General features: G+C 47.4%; 7 protein-coding genes across 7 annotated transcripts; 3 read left to right on the forward strand and 4 right to left on the reverse strand.

The window, feature by feature from the left end:
* Nucleotides 1–630: 630 nt before the first annotated feature.
* On the reverse strand, nt 631–5,497 carry RhiXN_04882 (heme peroxidase; the record flags this gene model as incomplete). The annotated part of the gene is made up of 25 exons (XM_043324698.1): nt 631–642; nt 699–789; nt 843–922; nt 975–1,085; nt 1,138–1,268; nt 1,332–1,380; nt 1,434–1,691; nt 1,746–1,866; nt 1,915–2,000; nt 2,055–2,661; nt 2,714–2,823; nt 2,876–2,961; nt 3,012–3,045; nt 3,099–3,285; nt 3,343–3,425; nt 3,479–3,804; nt 3,865–4,153; nt 4,204–4,411; nt 4,468–4,622; nt 4,679–4,815; nt 4,866–4,950; nt 5,031–5,093; nt 5,148–5,249; nt 5,306–5,425; nt 5,483–5,497. The coding sequence occupies 25 exons, from the start codon at nt 5,495–5,497 to the stop codon at nt 631–633; spliced, it is 3,546 nt and encodes a 1,181-aa protein (XP_043177117.1).
* A 154-nt stretch (nt 5,498–5,651) lies between these two features.
* Nucleotides 5,652–8,474, forward strand: RhiXN_04883 (peptidase inhibitor i9; the record flags this gene model as incomplete). Its single annotated transcript, XM_043324699.1, has 13 exons — nt 5,652–5,731; nt 6,791–6,955; nt 7,116–7,183; nt 7,240–7,263; nt 7,324–7,385; nt 7,443–7,465; nt 7,526–7,550; nt 7,601–7,868; nt 7,930–8,002; nt 8,056–8,145; nt 8,205–8,266; nt 8,327–8,390; nt 8,450–8,474. 13 exons carry the CDS (start codon nt 5,652–5,654, stop codon nt 8,472–8,474), a joined length of 1,029 nt encoding a protein of 342 aa, XP_043177118.1.
* A 196-nt stretch (nt 8,475–8,670) lies between these two features.
* RhiXN_04884 (THO complex subunit 1) lies at nt 8,671–11,663 on the reverse strand (the record flags this gene model as incomplete). Its single annotated transcript, XM_043324700.1, has 8 exons — nt 8,671–8,997; nt 9,061–9,469; nt 9,572–9,726; nt 9,785–10,204; nt 10,271–11,104; nt 11,146–11,264; nt 11,412–11,421; nt 11,478–11,663. 8 exons carry the CDS (start codon nt 11,661–11,663, stop codon nt 8,671–8,673), a joined length of 2,460 nt encoding a protein of 819 aa, XP_043177119.1.
* Nucleotides 11,664–11,770: 107 nt separating this feature from the next.
* Nucleotides 11,771–13,156, forward strand: RhiXN_04885 (WD40 domain-containing protein; the record flags this gene model as incomplete). Its single annotated transcript, XM_043324701.1, has 2 exons — nt 11,771–11,998; nt 12,056–13,156. 2 exons carry the CDS (start codon nt 11,771–11,773, stop codon nt 13,154–13,156), a joined length of 1,329 nt encoding a protein of 442 aa, XP_043177120.1.
* Nucleotides 13,157–13,907: 751 nt separating this feature from the next.
* RhiXN_04886 (DNA replication licensing factor MCM2/3/5 family pretein) lies at nt 13,908–16,388 on the reverse strand (the record flags this gene model as incomplete). The annotated part of the gene is made up of 9 exons (XM_043324702.1): nt 13,908–14,105; nt 14,160–14,682; nt 14,734–14,814; nt 14,879–15,021; nt 15,070–15,631; nt 15,702–16,002; nt 16,055–16,120; nt 16,172–16,337; nt 16,386–16,388. 9 exons carry the CDS (start codon nt 16,386–16,388, stop codon nt 13,908–13,910), a joined length of 2,043 nt encoding a protein of 680 aa, XP_043177121.1.
* Nucleotides 16,389–16,896: 508 nt separating this feature from the next.
* On the reverse strand, nt 16,897–18,308 carry RhiXN_04887 (pre-mRNA-processing-splicing factor 8; the record flags this gene model as incomplete). Its single annotated transcript, XM_043324703.1, has 2 exons — nt 16,897–17,920; nt 17,962–18,308. The coding sequence occupies 2 exons, from the start codon at nt 18,306–18,308 to the stop codon at nt 16,897–16,899; spliced, it is 1,371 nt and encodes a 456-aa protein (XP_043177122.1).
* Nucleotides 18,309–18,584: 276 nt separating this feature from the next.
* Nucleotides 18,585–20,235, forward strand: RhiXN_04888 (pre-mRNA-processing-splicing factor 8; the record flags this gene model as incomplete). The annotated part of the gene is made up of 2 exons (XM_043324704.1): nt 18,585–19,208; nt 19,258–20,235. 2 exons carry the CDS (start codon nt 18,585–18,587, stop codon nt 20,233–20,235), a joined length of 1,602 nt encoding a protein of 533 aa, XP_043177123.1.
* Between the last annotated feature and the right edge of the window lie 845 nt (nt 20,236–21,080).

A 21,080-nucleotide genomic window follows, 5' to 3' on the forward strand; every position in this document is an offset into this window, starting at 1 on the left:
AGACGAAACGAAGCTGCGAAATCGAAGGGATGCATGTTGCCTAACATCATTTCGCCGGATACTTGTAGTATTTTAAAACCGCGCTCGACTCGAGTAGTTCGAGTCATTTCCCCAGTGCGGCCGGTGCTCATATCAAAACACCGTATTTTGGCTACATCTTACTCAGCGAGGCACCTAAATGCTTACACATCACGCATCTCTCTGTGGTGCATTCAATTGCAGTGCCAGCCCATTGAGAAAAGTTTATTGAGACTTTCGCTTGACCCAATGTAGGAGCAAGATGAACGAATATGCCTAGCCTTGCTTCATCTGCTAGTAGGACCGTAGATGCCCATGTAAACAACCACAAACGTATCAAACCAGGGCATGACTCGCCGGGAATATATTGAAAGCAAAGACTACGGCCGATCATCAGGATAGTCAACCCCGAGAGAAACCCGGAGAATAATGAATGACGGGGATCATCTAAATCATTGATACGGCTATTTTTTTATTTTTATTTTTGGGTAGATAAATTTGTTCATTAACGTTACAGAGCATTCGGTATTGTACAAGGAAGCTAAATAAAACGCATAATCGACTGCATGAATGCGTACTCGTAGAACATGAAGGGTCATATCACTTTTGAGATTATTCATCGTACTGAGGAGGGGAAGTAGGTGAATATTCATAGCCCCGCTGATTGAAAGAGTACGAACCTGGATCACCATGGATGCAGGCCAAGGGGTAACTAAACCCCTGGCATTGATGAACATGGTTTGCTTTGTCCCATGCAGATCTTGAGTAAATCTATTTGGGGCTCAGTATACGGTTTTCGATTGAGAACATAGGTAGTGACTCACGACCGAAGCTTGCCCGATTCGCCTGGAGCGCGACGGATATTTTTTAGTTTGAAAATGCTTTTGATCACTGCAGGCATCGTCTGTAGTATGGGTTAATTACCAAACTCGGACGTTATTAAGAGAGAAACATACCCTCTCGGTAAATTGATCACCCATGCACTTGTGCATTCCATGTCCGAAGAGGTTGTATGCGTCGCGAGGGCGATCCGGATTAACACTATGTGGGTTCTCAAAGGCATCCGGCTATTATAGTATACGTTAGCGGAGTAGTCAGGTTCAAAAGAATAGATCTTACATCAAGGTTGGAATTAGCCAAGCTGACAAATAAGCGGTTGTGAGGAGTGAGGTGAAGAGTCTTGTCTCCGTCTTGTAGTGTCACCTCTGTAGATACATCGCGGAAGATGCCGGGTGCCTGTGGGCTCAAGCCTATACACCCAGTTGAAACCCAGTTAATTGCCTCGATCAAAGCACCCCTAGAATGGTACTCACGCATCGCCTCGCGAACATATCCAGCTAACTTGTGATCACTCTCTGGCGTCTGAAAAATTTGAAACGTGAGTATAGTGGCGATTGAATATCATAGGTACCCACATTTTGACGCGATAATTCACAAATGATTTCTTTCAGATCTTGCCTGCTATCTTCAAGGTAAAAATCGACGACCTGAGTGGCTGCTTGCGCGTAGTTGGATACGCTTGCAATCATACACCCAAACACATTGTAGGATAGCTGCTCGATGGTAAGATCGCCCCTGTTCTTGTACAAATTGGCAAGGAACGCTTGAGCACGATCGTCATCGCCGTAGAAGCGGTCTGTTACAAAGGCCTTGATACCAGCAAAGGAGAGTCGCTAGGATTCGGGATAAGGCAAAGGATTTGTGAGACAAGAACCAAGTGCACTTACGCCTTTGGAGGCGATTGCTTCCAAGTGACCCTGAATAATACCTAGCAATTTCGATGCAACTTGCTTGGCTTTGTCGCGCAATTGCCATCCATTCAAGGGCTCGACATTAAGGAAAATGTGGCTAAAATGGATGAGAACACGGTTGTACAGTCAACCGAGGGTAGCTCACGTAAATACGACCGTCATCATCTGATATATTTCTTGTTCAGTAATCAAGCCATCCTCATTGCCTTTGCATTTGAGAGGCAAACCGGCCTACGCAAGCCATATTTCAGATAGATTTCTTGGATACCGGAAGGAATGACTCACCATCTCCTGAGAAACCCAGTAAACTGGCACGAGATTCAGCACATCACGCACAATATCCACATTACGTGTTGTTCCCTTGCTCATAGAGAACGACTTGTCCTTGATGAGCTCGGTCGTCTTGGCTGCATACCATGCGACATTGTATTCCAGAGATTCTGCGGAGCCAACCATGACCTTGTGCATCACGTTCATGTCCCGTTGATGGGCAGCTGGATCATCCATGGCAAGGAAGAAGCCATATCCGTTGGTTAGCTCTTTCATATGCTTCTCGTATGTAGCATTATAAATCGCGGGGTTGTTCAAGACCTCCCGAACAGCCTTGTACGAGTTAATGCCAACGATATGTCTAGCTTCTTCTGGGCGCCTTAAATCATACAAGTCAATGATGCCCATTTCTTCAAGGTGAGTCTTCATGAATTTCGGGGTCATAAAGGGGAAGAGAGCGTAGACCGAATTGAAGGTATAGTGCTCGGGTAAACCACGCATTAGAATCTTGGAGAGAACGCCTCCAAAGCAGCCGTTATTGATGTCGCGCTGGCAGTCCTGGAAGCCCCATACTGTGAGATTCTGTGGGGTGAAGTCGGTAGTCAGGAATCGGTCGCCGCGCCTGTGAAGTGAAGGGTTATTTTCTATATCTATATGTGGAATAACCAACATACGTCAATGCGACGGCATCGGCAAGGATTGCTCGACTGATTGTGTACCCAGGGCAGAGACCGGCACCGGCGATGACAGGTTTGGCTTCTTCAGCTTGCATACCAACGTAAAGCTGTATGGTATGTGAGCATGGTTTTAGAGTCTACTCGACGCCAGGAACAAACCTCTAGATTATCAGGGTGCCCATACAACCCGCGCGCTGCATCAGCAATCTCCTGGCGGGGATTCCATTCTTCAAATGATTCGTAGGCTGGAAATTGGGTCAGTGTAAAGTTCTTTTAATTAAATGCCACTACTCACGTTTCAAGCCAATGAACTTCCTGAACTCATTGAGCTGTCACGTATATCAGCAAAATACATCTCAAGCGACCCAAAGTCTGGACTCACAGTGCAAACACCCCATTTCCTCGCTTGGTTAATTCCCAACACCTCAACAATCTTAAGTACTTCTGGAGTGTTGCGAGCAGAGAAGGCCCCGGATACATTCTCGACTGCATCATGTAATAGCTCGGCGAGGTCTGCATCCTTGAATCGGCCCGTCGTACTGTCACGTTGGAGCGGTTGGCCATGTTTGCTAAGATAGTCAAGCAATTAGATAAAGTGAGTGAAAGAAAGACCAAAAGTAACTGACTTGTGGAAGGTCCAGGTCTTGACGTCAGTTTGAGCCGTCTTTTTGTCTTTGGCTGCTTGTTTCATAAAATCTTCCAAGGTGATCTACAGAGATTAAATCAGCCTCGAATAATTGGCGCACTAATATTCTCCCTTACACTGCTCGGGTCGACGTCCCCAAACTTGCTCTTCATCATCGATTCTGTCCACTTTTCGTCCGCGGCGCTCAAGGTTGCGTGCCAGCGATACAACAAATTGAACTCGACACTGCATGAATTGCCTTCTCCGCGCCCAACGAGTTTGTGATCCGAGCCTCGAATCTCTTCAAGAGGGTTAAGTGAATAGGAGGAACCTTCACGAGTCAGACCCAAGATGGCGCCGATGTAGTCGGAAATGATAATGTGCATGAAAAAGCCACAATTGATGAGACGCGCAGTATTGAAGATAACATGATCTTGTTCCTCAAGGGGAGTGCGGGGTTTACCTGGTATTGGCAGCGTCGAACTTATAAGTAGGTACTAAAACTATACAAATATTAACTCACGCGATGCTTGATTATCGAGGCCTAAAAATCTCGACGCAGCCGGAGTGGTGTAGGCTGTCGAAGCCGTAGCACCTTGCGACAAGATGGAGTCGGTCATGCTGACGTCGGTCCAATCCTTACCATGTTTCCCTCCACCTGCGTTGTTACCTTGGTCCTGAGGACTACCGCTTTCTGAAGGGCCTCCCCAGGTGCCAGTTTTTTCTGGGTTGACAACAGGCAGGTCCTTGAGCTTCTCAGGATCCTTGAAAGTACGATTCTCGTTGATTTGGAGAAGTTTGGTTGCAATGTACTAGAATTCGATATTGGTATTGGTTTGAGTGATTTGAGAAAAGCGCTCACATTATGGTTGCGGCAGAACATAACCAAGAGTGCGCTGACCGCAGGAGGCATCAGCAGCAGCCTATTCTCAGCAAACACGTCTTCGTGTAGACGACCGGTACCATCGTTTCGACGAACTTTATTCTGAGCCTCAAAAGAATGGCCATATAGCGGGGAGAGATCAAGGTATGAGGATGTATCATTGATATACACCGACTCGGGGGATGTTCTATAGAATGGGAATTAGTTTCGGATATGACAAAAATTGGAAGTGAAATAGCGCACCGGAACAAGCTATGGATAATCAACACAGCAAACGAGAAGAGCAAGGAACTAACACCAGCTGGGTGCGGTATACCTCCTTCAGTGTCGCGACGAAGAAGTGTATCGAAAATAAGCTCTGGAGTGGGAAGGTTTGTAGGAGGAATGGGTGTGATCGACTAAGATACGAGAAATCAGTTGAATAATATACTGAAGATTCGGAATTTAAACTCACCGCCACGGTCCTCGAGTAGGGTGTGCCAGCACGACCGAGGTCTGGCATATTAAGGTTATTGTTTCCACCATCGGGTTCGCGGAAGCGAGAATCAGGGTGAACATTAGTTACAGGTGGGTGTGGGAGATCGCCGTAAACTAAAATACGCGTGAGATCGTGATAAAGGATACATTTGATTGCTACGTACGAAGAGTGATAACTGCATCCTGGAGTTTTTGTTGGAGATCGCCGCCAGGGGAAAGTCTGCTCAGGGCAACGAAGAGGTATTCGAGCTACAGGGTCCATAATTAGTGCCATTTGGAAATCATATACTTCGGCCGGAAACGGGACCAAATGTGACTGATCCACTTACAAGGTACTTTCGATCATCCAAACCAATTGTCTTGGAGTTCAAGAGGGCGTCTGCGGCCGCGGACTAACAAAAAATGGATTCAATTTATGCAGAAACGGCCACGCGCAAAACACTTACTGCAACATCAAAATCGATGTCAACGGGCTTTCCCCGCCTCGCTTGGTTGGTAAAAGCATCGATAACGGTCGAAATGGTCGAACGACGATCGGTTCGACCAAACTGGGGGGTATTTTATATATCAAAATCTCAATAACCCATTGGTTGGACAATCATACCATGGCAGGAGCCGCTTGAGCGTCCGAAAGGCCATCAGGGGCCTTGGGGATCGGGCGAGACGATAGACGTGATGTATCGGCAAGGTCAGAGACCTTGGCAAGCGTGTCCAAAACCGGGTTCTATCGAAACCATTAATTGAAACAATATTAGAGAATTCAATCCATTATTACACTTACCCAGAGGGAAGGCATGGTGTGTGCGTGAAGGAGTGAAGAGGAGTGACAAGAGGGTTATATATGCTTTCACGCCTCGCGGTACGCAATAACCATACCGGTGCCTCGATCTCCGGTCCATCATTCCCCCTGAACGAGGTGCGTTCTATTGGTTGGCGCTAAGCCCTTCGCCATGGACGTTCAATCTTTCAAATCACGAACTTCTGTCTGGCTCGACAATTCCTCATCTCGTAATGAGGGTCACGGCGTACGGTGAGCGCTCCTTTTCGCTTAACTATTCCCTCACTGCCTTGACGCAAGAACACGGGGCCCAAGCTTCTTAGCTTTCATTATAACAATCCCCGTCTACGCAACTATCCCCGAGTTGACCACAATCCGGCGCTAATCGTGCTTAGATTAGAGAGACTCTATCTCCGCTGCTTCCGCAAGCAGAATTTCGATGTTCCTTTGCCCTTGTTGGCCAATGTTGAGGATCCAACGGCCACCGAGCCGAAGACAAGTACAGGCACAATATCAGGGTGCCTGGATGTGGCGCAACATTGGTTCCCGTTTTTGCTAAGTCTTATCAAAGTAGGTAATAGCATAGAGGCCCAGGCTTAGAGACTTGGATTCCACCGGAACCAAGAAATAGATAGCTTGTGATTCGCTTGTACCCTCGTGTCGTGGTTTGCATGTATGTAATATAGACCATAGAGCCACAAGCGCATCTTTGTCACTAACCTATCAGGCACAATATCGAGCCTGATCTAACACTGATCTGACCTCCCAGATGTGCGCATATCTCTCAAGCACATAGTCCCGATATATGCACCGATACGAACCACCAATTGCGTTTGTGTATCACTAATGGTAGTGAGATAATTCTTGGCGCGTAGAGCACCACATTTCAAGCTTACTCAGTACTAATTGATTCGTTTCCATAAGGTCACTATGATGGGCACCAACTAAAACAGTATTTTGATACCATTCGCGTCAACAAGAAGTCAAGAAGACCAAAATTCCCCGTGAAGCTGTCAAACAGGTGATGTTTACTAGGTAAACACCACATGGATAGATCAAAATCGAAATGGTGCAATCCTCGCTTATCTGATGAGTGAGCCGCATATAACCAGCTATCGAGGGTATTGGTCGATACTTCTCACCTCTGTTACCTGCAATGTTGTTCAGACAATTTGTGTTACCTTGTTTATTTGCTTTCGAGGCATTTGCCGTTGTGCCAGACAGTAAAACGTATATCATGTAGGTTGATATCACGACAGGCCATATAATGCCCTGCATAACAATATATTCGTTCTCTTATTATTTCAAAAGAACGCTGAAGCCAGGTGCCAACATTCAGTCTCACGTCAACGAGCGAAGAGAAGGCTTCGAGGTAAAACACGTATATTCGGCCGTCATCAACGGCTATGCGGCCGCGCTTTCCCCTTCGGTGTTAGAAGCATTAAGGTTGTCCGACGACGTACAGGCGATCGAAATGTAAGTGATGGTGTTCTCATGAGACAATGTATATTTGAATTGAATATATGCGCCTCAAAGCGACCAGATACTATCTATTCCACAGGGGACACCAAGGCAATTATTGTTTATATGTGTACTTGAGCTCTCACCAATCGCGGACCATGATTGTTCCGACTAGCTCTACCTTTACTCAGCTTGGAAATGCTAGAAGACTATTCGAGAAGAAAGCGAATGGAGGCGCAGGTGGTAGGTGGGCCATCTTATCAGCTTCATAATGGCTCATCTGGCTTGACCAACTACAGTCGATATCTACTTCTTCGATACTGGTAACGTCACAAATTCGATACATGAACTAACATATTTAACCGGGGAAATGTTAATCTTAGGAATCAACTTAACAAAGCAATGCTTTGGGTCTCGTGTTCGCTGGGGTGCTACGTTCGGTGGAGTGAGTTTGATTTCGAAGTATTCTCACGAGCCTTTAAATAAACTGATACAATTATAGTATCAAGACATTGACGGAAGCGGGTGAGCGACAAGTCGCTTACACTCTGAGAACTAGTCGAAAATCTTACGTCCCATATTCAGCCATGGTACTGCATTAGCAGCTTCGGTACGCTTGTTCTACCTTCTTTTCACAGAACGTTAGTCGAGTTTTTCCAGGCGCTTTGCGCCGAAGCAGGTGGAACCGCCACATCAGCCTCGGGCGTTGCGGTCAAAATTCTCTCGGATTCTGGATCGGGTACAACATCATCTCTCATTTCTGGCATCAACTGGGCAGTCCAACAATACCAATCGACAAATCGACCTTCAATTGGCGCGCTGGCGCTTGGAGGACCAGCCTCTGTGACCCTTGATAACGCTGTTGCTGCAGCCGTAAATGCTGGGCTCCACATGGTTGTCACCGCCGGCAAGTTTGTTTGGGCATCAAGTGCGCATACATATACTTCATTATGTGTGTTTAGGTTACTCGAATACCGACGTCAGTACAGTCTCTCCAGCACGTGTAGCAGGTGCTGTGACCGTTGGATCGATACCACGATCCAAGGTTCGCCCAACTAATAGGTAAGGTGCTTCGGGTTCTGATACCGTGAAACGAGGTGCTCACGAATTGGTAGCAACTATGGCGCTGGGCTGGATGTCTGGAGCTTCTACCCTATCGCTTGCCCAACAGATATACCCAACTGCAACACACCGACCGGTAGCGTGTAAGTTTGCTCCACGATGATAAAGCGCGCCTATATTTTGATGGATTCTTTACAAATAGATCGTACGTGGCTGCGTATATGGCTGTTGCAATTGGTTCATACGGAAATAAAGCGCCGGCAGGTATGAGCGCCTGGAGTAGCGTACGTTTGATCGGACGGCTGAGATATATGGCGCATTTAGCTTTGACTACCGATCTGAAAAGTCATGCAGTCCCGGATGTCATCAATGTCCCCACAGGCACCACGTGGGTTGGATTTGGACTTTATTTTACTTCAAGTACTGATTGGCCTTGGATTTTGATAGCAACTTGCGAGCTGTACCATGGTAGGAGGGAAATATTGATATAGACAACTTCGTTTGCCCCAACGTTGACTTGAGCAATGTGGCCGATATATATGGGTGTTTAGATGTTGTGGTTATACGGTATTAAATAAGATAGACTACAACAATCAATTATGCACATCAAAGCCATTGGTCAGTGCCTTGGGTCATAGCCCATATGACCTGCCCGTTACAATCCTGCTTTACGCGTCAACTTCCATGGTCTCTGGCTTCCCACCCTCCACCTTCTCGTCTTCTACTTTCTCTGGTTCTGCGGCATCAGTTTCTACCTTGTCAGCTTCAACCAAGGATTTTCCTTCTTCATTTGCAATGCTGGCTGCAGCGGCTTTGGCTGATTCGTCTGCTTTGACAGCGAGCCTCTTTGCACGGTCATCTTCGTATTTCTTTTTATCCTTCTCGATCTCTTGGATGAGCTGGTCCACACTTCCCAAGCCAATCTGTCCAAATACTCGGGTGTGACCAAGCAAGGAGGCAGCACGCAATGCCTGCCAGCATATTTTAGTTTTTGTCTAAATATTGGTATTGTCAGTACGAGCAAAAAAAAAGACCGTCTAGGAAACGGCTAGCCTCACCAATTGGTGTTCCTCGAGCATCCTCTGCTTTGGAGTCAGCCTCGGTGCGGGCTTGGGAGCGCGAGGTAATTCTTCATCACTCGGTCTAGCAATGACTGAGGATTGGTGCTGAGCCATAGGAACTGGTGTCCCAGAGCGCGAGGGGATGTTGGGTTTTGGAGGCACACCTAGAGTCGCAAGTGGCTTCGCCATGGGTTTGGGCGTTGCGGGACCAGGAGCCCCGGTATCCCCTTCGGCCTTTACAGGGGCTAGACTTGTGGATGCATCTGCTGGTTGGTTGGGCGCAGGACTCGGTTGTGCGGGTGGTGGGTTCCTCAATGCGCTCTCTGCAGCAATCGCTGCCTCGGCCCGTTGGATTTGGAGATTGATGCTCTTGTTGAGATTCTCGAACTTTTGCATAGAGGGAGGTCTAAACAAAGCGGTGGGTTAGAAGGAAGGTTGCGCATCTTTAAGGGTTACATGCCGAATAACATCCTCCAAGTCTTCGGGTCCATTGTATTTGGAGTCCCACACCGCCGTCAAGGATGCGCTGCCCAGTGGGTTTCTCCATACGTTAAGTGGGCGAAGGATCATGTCTTCGCGAGTTTTTCGCGCGTTTTCCGCATAAGCTTTCTGGTCAAACCCTCGTTTTTCGAATGGCGAACACATCGTGTTCTTCCAGTCAACCTGAAATAAGAGGAAATGAGTACCACTATCAAGCCAGTTCTTGCAAAAGTCGACGCACCCAGTGCTCTTCTCGAGTGAAAAGTTCTTTTACATTTCCAGCACCCGTTGCACGCCATTCGTCCAGGCAGCTTGACACGAGGCGACGAACCCACTGTTCCTCTTCGACTGCTACAACAATGTCGCCCATAAGTCTCTTTCTTCGTTGCTGGGCAGCGAGAGCAGCAGGTGTAAGTGGAGCGGGGGCAGGGGCTGGAATGGGAGCAAGAGTGGGAGCAGGAGATGCAGGCTGCTTGGCCGCAAGAGACTTGGCGTTTGGTATGAGCATGGCGGTTGTATTGCTTGCCTGTTGAGGGGGTGGTGTAGGAGTGGATGCTGGAGGTGCCGGAGGGGGTTTGGCATATTGGATCGCGAGGGAAAGGTGCTTGAGCATAATCATTAGCTGGAATAATATCTGTCTCCGAAAGTTTGTGTCTGCCAGCTAAGGAAAACACAAATGTTGAGTGGACATAAATTTTATCATCTAAATAAGATTGCAGTCACATACCTCCAAGTCCAGTAGGTCTGGCGAAGTCAAGAATTTCGCAAAAAAGTACTTGTCTAAATCCAAATCTTCGGGCGGCTGGCGCTCCAATTCGAGTTCTCTAGCATTTTCATCCTCCATCTGATCTCGGATCCTCCGTACGCCGGATGAAGTGGCCCTCTTCCTCTTCACTCCTGCAACAGGAGCGCTCGAACCTTTGCCCTCTCGTCCCATCAACGCATTATCTTTTCTAGTCCTCTCGCTTAGAACTGGGATGATGGTGTCCACCGCTTTCTTGAAGGCAGAGAATACATCATTGGGTTTCAGGTCGGTGGGAGGTTCAGTGCTCGAGTACATTCCATTCGCTACAGCAGCCTGGGCTGAGATACCTTCAGCAAACACGAGGGGGTTGGCGAAAAATAGTTGGAGTTGCCAGAAAGTGTTGTATAAATTTCGGCGCTGTTCAGCGGGGTCTACTTTTGCATCTGCTGCTCGCGAGGCGGGCTTGCTATCAGCAGAACCTTTGTTTTCGGCGACCGATTTCTTGTCTTCGTCTCCAGCAGCTGACTGGTCTGTCGATTCAACTCCTTCCATCGCATCACTACCTTCCAATTTGACCCCAGATTCGGTTGCCTCCGCTTTCTCGCCTACAGGCGGGGGGATCGCGACTCCATTCCAAGTGGACCCGAGCTCGCCTTGTAAGTTGACACCGCTTCGCTCTGTGATGTCGAAAATTCCGCTCTGGAAGGCGAGGATACGACCAGCAAAACCTGTTCGAGCAGCGCGGGCCTTGAGAGCATTGAGAGTGCGAAGGACCACAAGTGCTTTGCCTTTCGAAGGAACCATTCCCTTTGGATCCTGTTATTCAAAGCCGATGACTTGTTAGCCCGATTACTTACCTTGAGTAACCGCGAACTTCGATCCTCGACCCAACCAAAAATAGTAACGCAAGAGTCAATTGTGTGACCATCAAGTACCTCTTCCAAGACCTCGAGAACAAACTGCCAATTACAGGCCTCTAAAAAGGAGGTTTAATATAGCTCGCTCCATATTTAGATGCGAGATGTCGACTTGCCCAGTTCTGTGTATTCTAGCGCAACATCGAGCTTGGCAAATAGCTCATTGAAATAGGCCTCTCGTGTCTCCGGGTTCTTGGTCAATTCACCCTCTTTCGCCTGAGATAAGAGGAATATTTGAACCAAGTTAGCATAACTAATACAAAGAGACATACAACGTGATCCCAAATGTTGGCTCGTATGACATACTCCCACTCGGGTCGATCCTTTGCAGGAACAGGAATTTGCCCCAGATTTTCACGGATTAATTTTGAAGATGAGCCATCTTTGGATACAAGAACCTTTTGGACCGTTCGCTCAAAGCATTCGGATTTGGAGGAATACCGAGTCTGAATGTCCATGAAGAAGGTAGGTGGCGGTTGAGAGGAAAGCGCTCGGCGCTAGGATCGTGTATGTTTTCCGTGATCGAACCAAACAATGATGGTCATTTACGATCACCGATCGCCTCATGACCCTACCGACAAGTCTACCACAGGTCACAATCCAGGCGGATGCCTTTACGGCCATCGAGGACGTTGAACAAGGAGTCATAGAGAACGAGGACATATGGATCAGCTGCTATGATTCGTCCATGCCATCGGTGCATGGTAAGGTGGCGGTGATGATATCAGATGAAGATCGAACCCAATGTGCTTTCAAGGGAAGAGATGGTGTCCAATGCGAACGGATTCAGAATGTGAGTCATACTATTTCATGGGTCTAGCTTATTGTGGCTCATACGGACTATTCAAAGACGATATTTGCCGTTAGTTGTCCGGCCCTGCATATAGACAACCGCTCTATTCATTTCCCTACTCATGTTATAACCCTTCCGGAAGTAACATCTACAAAAACCTCCTCGAAACTGGACAAAGGAATTAACAACTTGGACATATCTCCCGATGGCCAGCTATGGGTGGCTGCACTAGGAAATGGCTCGGTCTTGGTTGGTGCTGGTCCATCTAAAGCAAGAAAGGATACGCCAGCACCTCTTGAAGGAAACTACCACAAGGGCGCAGTTTCAACTGTCCAACTGGTTAAACCTACCACATCTACCGCCAATCCTCGTATTCTTTCCGGCTCGGAGGACTTTAGCCTCGTGTTATCCGAGTTTCCTGGTTTCTCGTCACTGGCCCAGGTCAACTCCAGCGCACTAATCAGCCAGACGCTCCTTCCCCCCAGCATTCGTCTGACATCACACACTCGCTCCGTAACCTCGGCCCGGGTACTTCCATGCGGGACAAAAGCCATCTCAGCAGGCCGCGATGGCACCCTTCGAGTCTGGGACCTAACTCCCGAATCTACCTCTGTGAGCCGACAGATCGGGATGGTCCGTTCTAATGGAGATGTAGCCATCAATTCGTTCGCATTATCATTCGCTCACTCTGCTTCTTTGGCCGTCCTCGCTCTTCAGTCAGGCCACTTTGACCTCGTCGATGTAGACTCCCGAAACACATTGTTTAGTACTTCTTCGGCTGGATTCGAATACACCAGAAATGGACCGCTCGATGCAATAGATATTTACCCTCTTTATACAGCCCACAAGTATCTGGTAGCAACAGGATCGCAGCGTGGTGTTATCTCGTTCTTTATATGCACCATAGACAACGGAAGTGTGGTCACAACTAACCTTGGTAGTTGTATAAGGAACGGCGCAGGGATTTCAGACGTCAAGTTCATACCTCTGCTGAAAGATTCTATAGGCAAGTGGATCCAGTCCGCGCGATACACTCCCTCAGCCAAAAAATTTGTTACAGATGCATATCCTCGCCTGCTAGTCGCGACTATGATGGCCTCCCCTACCAACTTCAAATATCTCAAAAATCGGATTCAGCCGGCGTCCAATTTCAGGTGATAGTAGAATACGCAGGAGGGGCAGACTGTTCACCTCTTCGATCGATCGTATGGCACGACGAGTCAAAGACGGTTTGGGTTGCTGGGGATGATGGGGTAATTTGGATATATTAGCGATGGAAAATGTATGACTTGGAGTATTTTGGTATTATACGACCCTATCGTATATGGCACAAACCTGCAACTGGCTGGTAGCAAATGGAATCTCAGCTGATTCAGAACTCAAGGTAGTGCCATGAACACCCAGGTTTTGAAGTGAGCATGTTCTCGGGGTTGAAGAAACCGCTACCACGCACTATAGTATAGGAACTCTCATGAATATCCCACTCGCAAATCCTCATCAATGTCAGCCCGATAAGACGTTTGAAACAGACGGGTGTCTCATTTGTAGGCACTGATTTCAGACCGTCTGTTTTCACAGATCATGAAAGAATTGTAGCTATGAGAAAAAATTCTCAATTTCTTTCTTTTTTTTTTTTAAAAAAAAAAAACTGTAGCATAATCAAGTTGGTATGGATGGTGAAATCCTGTTATTGCGGCGAATAATCAAATCTCCACTTTTGATTAACCTCTTGGCGTCCAATCAGGTGCATACATACGCTTGCCCCTTGGTATCAATTAACTCCACATAGTTAAAGAATACATCTATCGATTTCCATAAATACGTACAATTCAAGATGGTATATACAAATTGCCTGTGTACTGGGAGGGGAAAAAACACTGCCCGAAGATATAAGCATGCCAATCAAAATTCAGTCTTCAATCTCCAAGTCCGAATCTGAGTCTGAATCTAAATTTAATCCTGCCCCTGGTACCTCCCCAGTATCTTTTTCGCCATCCTCAGCTTCTTTTTCTCGAGAAGGGGCGAAATGAGACGTGACGTTCGAGCGCATACGCTTGGATCCAGGGGCCGGTCCCAAAATTACTGAACGATCCAGTTTCGCAACCAACTGTACAACAAACAAGTAAGAATTTTGCTCTAGTAAATAGCGAAAACACCCAACCTGTCGGACCCCCCCGCCTTCCTTGGGTCTCCCGTTATTACCAGAGCGACGAGACGGATCGAACCCGATACTCTTTACTAGATCCGCTGAATACACTTTCTTCGGCGTTTCGTTGGCTTCGCCAAGTTGATCGTCGGGAACATCACTAGTTGAAACACTAGTACTGGTAGAATCGAGCGATTTCAAGTGTGCTGCGCCCATTTTCAGGATTCGCGCAGCTGGGGTTTTGCCTCCGTCCTTCCGGATGATCTCTTCAATGGCTAATTCTTCTTCTTTTTTCTTTCTCAGCCCTTTTAGACGCGCAGCATCGGCATCAATGCCACCCGTATCGAATCCAGAGAATACCCGTCCGTCAACAACATATGTGGCGCCTCCGCCAAGTCTAGCGGATTCGGACGATGCGGCAGCGTTTTGTTGCCCAGTGGACGGTGTTAATCCCCACTTACGAGATGGATCGTATGCTGGTTTTCCAAACTTCCCACCTTTCCCGCCTTGTGAATTCAAGGAAGAAAGGTTCATCGTTCTACCAGATATATGCTCAATACGGTCTCGCAGATTACTGATTAGAACTAACCCTGCCGAAAATTCAGGTCGAGCCGCTCTCTTGCTTTTGATGGCGTCTTGGATGTGATATTCGCATACATCAGAGATGCGCCTAAAGAACCCATATCAGCCTTCCTACGAAAGTCACTGAAAAATGAATGACCCACTTGTCGCACCAACTACCACAAGGTTTTCCATCTCTCTTAATGGCGCGACATGATCCAAGATCCCGAGAATAGCCTAGTACAGCAATGGACTCAGCGTTCTCCGGAGTGATGGCCAGAGCGTTATCACGAGGATGTGGGTTACCAGTGTTCCGCTGGATCAAGTCTCAGTCATTTCTCTCAGGGTTGATTGTAATACATACCTGGAAAGGCTTCAAAATACGAGGGTTGAGGATGGCCAAAACGGCGCCTTCCCTCAGCTTGGCGCATGCTTCAAAAGCACCTCCACTGCCCCCTTTGTAAGTGACCCCCCTTCCATTGCTTCTAGTAGCCTGCCCATCCTCGGTCTTCGCCGAGTCTGCTTCAAACAAGAGCATATTCAGTAGGGCATCACCCTTCGTTTGCTCCTTTGGTGTTGGTTTCTCTTCGGATGCACGATGGCCGAAATCGACAAGTAAGAGGCGCATGTACTTCTTTTCGCGAGAGGTAGGCCGAGAATCCTCGTCTTCATCTTCCCCGGCGTTTTGACCAACAGCCGAATTATCGCCTCTCTTCCCCTGTGGAGCCCCTCGATTTCCTCGTTTCGAGACCTGCACTTGCCCTCTTTCCGCTACGACAGCGATAGTAACCCAGTCACCCTCTACAGGCACGTCATAACCAGAGCGATCGGGGGAAAGTCGAGCAACAGAATACAGTTTAGAGGGGGAAAGATAGACTCGACCATACATAAATTCTTGGAACTCCTCAAACGGTAATTTTCGAGATCTAGATGTAAGATTCAAGCACTTAATATAGGGAGATAAATGTAAAAGTAGATGCAACTAGTTGAACTCACGAAAGATGAATTCCAGAATATGGTTCCCGTCTTTCCCAGCGAGGGTCATCGAAGGAAGCGGGATGGTCGATTGGACCGAGTGGTAGTTCTTCTTTAACTGTCATATCATCATTCCTCGTCTGCGTGACACAATCCACCGGTAGGGGTTGGGCAAACGATGTGGATCGCACAACTGGCTCTTTTTCATCCTTAATTCGGGCAGTGCGGTTGGTTTGAAATGCCGATGCAGCCGCCGCAACAGCAGAAACCCGAGGCGGGGAAGGGGGCTTAAAGGCCGGGGCAGCTATAGGTTTCGGCTTTCCTAGAGCTCTGATTAACTACCTTGTGATAGTATAGCTGAAGTCAAGTCTTACCACTGTTGCTTCCCTCCTGCCTGTTTTGAGACTTCAATTGTGTATCATGCTGAAGTTTACGCCTCTCTGTGAATGTTTATAGGTTTTTTTTAATTCGCTAGTACCAGTTCTACTCACTTGGAGAAGGACTTCCAGCTACCAGCACACGTTTTGTGGGGCCACTTGGCTCTTCAGCAGGCTTGGACTTGGTTCTCTCGGGAGACGGCAACAGCTGGGCCTGAAGGGCAGCGATCTGTCGTCTAATCTCTTCTTGATTTGAAGAGGCGTCTTGTGTACGCGATTGCTTAATATAAAGTTAATTAAGGGAGAATAGCGGATTTACCTAGCTCACCATGTGGATAACTGGTCCAGAACAGGAGCGCGTCTGATCACGTGACTTTGGCTGGGATGCGTTCCAAAGATCGTACCTTTCAATTTTTTAAAATTAATGCTGAGGTATCTGATGGTAAAGGAGCCCGAGAATACATGCTGCTCGCCAGAAATCCAACTCAATGGGCCCTCACAATAAAAACGATCACCGTGACCGAATCGACAGCCCGTACTTCAATTGTTGAGCAGAGTCTCACTCAAATCAATCAAAGCTCAAATGAATGGTCTTTCGTAGTATACTTCAAGTTCGAACACTTGCTTATTTATAACAGGAAAGTGTCCTTTGGACAAGGCATACAAGTTGGAAGCATCTCCAAAATAGGACCAAAGCTAGAAAGCTCATCCCGAAGAAGTCGCTTGCCTTGATTGGTTTCGTATCACGGGTGGTTTCCTGAAAACTCCCCCATGTCACCAGTCTCCGGATACCAGACCATTCCAGCGCTCTTTGAAGATTGCCGATATTAATATCCGAGCTATCGTGTAATAGTACAATGTATCCAGGCAAACTTGAATAGGTAATCGATAATCGCCGTAAAACTCCCAGGAGTCGTTGGTTGGTGGGGTAATGGCAATTTCTTGACTGTAGGTGAGAGATTGACGAGTTCAAATGGTTTATAAAAATTGTTGAATTCCTCCGCACAAAGTCTAGTCACATTCGAGCGAGAAAAGAAATGTACAATGTTCTCGTCTGGCTGTTCGTACCAATTAAAAGGGGAGTAGATGGTCATGAATATGGGGCTTGAACCGGTGTCCAGCAATCGCAAAAGTCTCCCGAGTTCTAAGAATGATCGGGCGTGGGTGATAAGGGTTTCTAGGCTATGAAGTGCTACAGGCGGAACTGCAATGTCCAAGAGGCTCAACTCAATTTGAAGCTCAAGCACACGTAGCTGGGGGCTACTCGCTAGAATAACCAATAATTGTGATTCATGTAGAGGAGCATTGTCGTGGAAGGCGCAAAGACGAAGCTCGTTGAGGTTGTGAAATGCTTTGCTCGTCCAGTCGGGAAAACAACGAGTTAGTCGCAGAGTGGTGACCGGAAATAATAAATCTTCTAGGTGCTGAGCAGGCATGTCCAGACGTAGAGCATCTTCCCTGTGTAACTGTTCATTCGTGTAGATGCTGAATATATTTATTGTGCCTGTGAGCCATATTTCCAACGCATCCAGAGTCCCAGGTGTGGCTTTCGTATTGAGAAATTGGGAAAGTACCGATAAACTAAATTCTTTTCTGGAAATTGAATCGACGGGATCGGTATCATAGGATAGGAAGGGGATGTCACATCTTAGCCGCCGAATGCGGGGAATCAGAGGAGCAACAGCCTTCTCTAGAGAAGGGTCAATCTTACGGTCATGGGCATGATCTTCATATGCGTATTGGACGTGGAGCTCCAGTTGCGATTTCCCAGATCTCGACAAAAATGTCTCTATGCGAGATAACGAACTAGAGTTTTTTAAGAGCGTTGCTGTGATGTCGATGTGTATCCATAGCTGGGGTAGACTGATGGCAATCTGGCGCCAATGAGTGCAAACATGACTCACACAAATTGGATACTCCCGAGGCACTGTTCTGATGCCAGAATCCAATATGCATGACTCAGTAGTAGGAAAGAGAAGAAAAATTTTGGCAAGAAGGTCTGGGGAAGACGATGGATAGGGACGATGCTGGGCGAGGCGTTCCTTGCAAAGCTGATAGCTACCCTGGCCCGTTGGATCTTTTGTTCAAGCAGGACCGCCTCATCAAGCTGGCCAGTAAGCCGCAGATTCTGAAGGACGGGTCCTGCAGTCGTTTGGTTGATACATTCTCTTCGTACAGCGAGACTAGTGTCCAAATATTGACTTAGTGCAGCCTCTAGCCGGTAGCCGATAGATTTAAGTTTAGAATCCATTTTACTGGTCGTCTTCCTGAACTACCGCCCGCGAGCGATAATATATATTCTTGGAAAATAACTTTGTGCAAGGTAATTGTTCGAAGGGTCCTTGGAGCGATATATACTGTGAGAGAACGGGACGTATGCAATGTATACCACAAGGTGATAGTGAATTGCAATTGTTATAAATGCAACGCCTCGCGTATGCTTACGATAGATCGTGGACCAGGAAACTTGCAATTACCGCCCACCCCCTTGAATTTCGAAAATCGTTCGCATAACCCTAAAATTATAATGGTTACTGGTATTAGTGAACTCGAGAGTGCGAGCAACGCACTAGGAGCCGCGCTGGACGAATATCTTGATGCTTGTTTCGCTACTCCCAACCCCAAGATAACATCAAAGACTGAGAGTGTTGTTTGCGTACCGAACTCGAACTCTCATGAATTCATTGCTCAGGAATACCCAAGAGCTACCTTTTTTGAGGCCCAAATACAACGAGCTAAGGCCGCCATTGGCGAGGCGATAAACAGTTCCTCTGTAACGGCGCCTATGAAAGTACTCCCGACCGAGGTACTCACTCGCATCTTTCGGCTTGCGATCGGTACAGAACCTTGCACGCTTAACCTATGGCCCGTCGAGACACAGTACCTGGTCTTGTTAACTCATGTTTGTGCCCACTGGCGTCGGATTATTGTTGGCACCCCACTCTTTTGGACACACATCGATGCCACCCCCCACATATACAATAGTGAGAGGTTACAAGATCGCAGCCGGATCTTCTTAGAACGTGCTGGCAGCTCCCCGCTTGAACTTCATATCTCTACTCCTTATCCTACGGACGAGTACTGGGAAGCTACTGGCTTGAACGAGTTCTTCATTCCACTTATCCCTCGTATTCAATCTCTAGATCTCGATGTTCGTATGGAATACACAGGCTCATACGACGCCTGCGCCTCGCAATAAGTTTGCTTCATCCGTACTTTCTAAATGTTTTGGTACGAGCTGTTTACCTGAAACGCTCAGCCAGGCTAGCCTGAGAACGAGCATTTGTAACCATATCGGCCACCTCTTCATTGAGTCTGCCGAGGCCGGGCCTGGCGATAATCAGCTTTTACTTGAAGCCCCTGAAACTCACCTCCGTAATGTTTGGGGAGGAATTAGGGTTCTCAGGTTGGCATCCATATTCCCTTCCTGGACGAGTATCGCATATTCTGGTCTTGTCGAACTCAGCCTAGGAACTTACGACAGTTACAACAGAGTAGACATTTCCGTGTACCACTTAGCTCAGATCTTATCCTCGAGCCCTGAGTTACGCGTGTTGGATTTTGGACTCTGTATCATTCCTAGCGATAACCTACCTACAGCTGTGTCACTACCCCACCTACAAACGCTGATAATGCGGCCGAAATCCAAGAGTGATCTTGAATACGTCATGAGACTACTTACTCCTGGCTCTGAACCCCTGCACATGGCAATTTGCTCTTCGCTGGCTGGTCCGGACGAAACATACACCACTGCAGAGATAGCCAGGTTCTTTGCGCGCTCAAATGTGGCAACACTGCACTTTGTGGGAATCACCAGCTGTCTCGGACTACTAAGCCTTGTGAATGGCCTACAAACCCTCACGCTCACCATATACTCAAGTGAAGATATGAAATCCATTTTTGCTTACGAGAAACCTTGCCATCTTCACCCAAAGAGACTTCACCTGCTAAGTGTAAATCCAGACGAGTTGGCTATTGGTACGCTTTTGCAACTCGCCAAGTTGTACGTTCCCCAGCGACTGGTGGTATGGGTGCCATACACTATTACCCGGGGGCCTGTCCCCAAAATACATAGCACAACTTTAGTTGAGCAAGAGTTATCTAACATTGGTATCACCGGCAAGGTTGTTATTTCAAAATCACCCAACCCTACAGAGTACTCCCTAATGTCGTTCTAAGTGGACTTCTACATTCCGTATTGGGTTACCAAGCCTTTTTATAAGCTATATCTATGAAGTAGACGTGAATTTATCGATTGTAGAAGTTGAGCTAAGCCCATTCGCGAAGTGATGTGTGCGAAAATAGTAGGCATACATAAAGATGCGATATATGCACTAAGAAACCCAGAGAGAGACCATATGGAACTGGGAGAAAAGCAAGTAATCCCTGCGGCCACGAGGTGGAAAGGGTGTGCCAAGAGCCTCGGGCGCTCGACCGTGATTGAGGACTCACGGGTGGGTGGTCTCAACTGCAACATACAGCATAGGGGTCGGAGAATACAGAACCCAAAATGTGCTTTCCAATGCATAAACCGCGACTTACATGCGCATATGCGAATGGTCGGTAAAGTCCAACCACTACTTCCATAATCAGTAACCTTGCTATAAGTCACCTGCTTGTGTAATCGAGTTGTATATTTGGGTTTGTGGGTTTTTGGGTGGGAACGCCTAGCAAAAACCGGACATCACGTAGCCTTTTAGCACTTTTGCAGCTCACAGTGATCTTTCAGCTCATCTTCCCAAATCTTTCGCCCTCAATTAGCTCCCTGTGGTTACCATTCTCACAAACCGCATACTCACACCAACTTGTCGTTGTCTTTGCATATATAGCATTCTAACCATGTGCTATATAACCCGGACCCTTGCCTGTAATGATTGGACGCAACATCCCTCAATGTCTGGTTAGCGGGAATGCTGTGCGAAGAGAGTTCCATGGCAGCCTTTGTCATTAGTGTAGTAAAGTCGGTCATAAACAATGGCGAAGTGGTGCCAAATCCTGAACTAGAAGAGGAGTCAAGACGAAT

Source organism: Rhizoctonia solani, chromosome 2, assembly GCF_016906535.1.
Source record: "Rhizoctonia solani chromosome 2, complete sequence".
Taxonomy (NCBI): domain Eukaryota; kingdom Fungi; phylum Basidiomycota; class Agaricomycetes; order Cantharellales; family Ceratobasidiaceae; genus Rhizoctonia; species Rhizoctonia solani.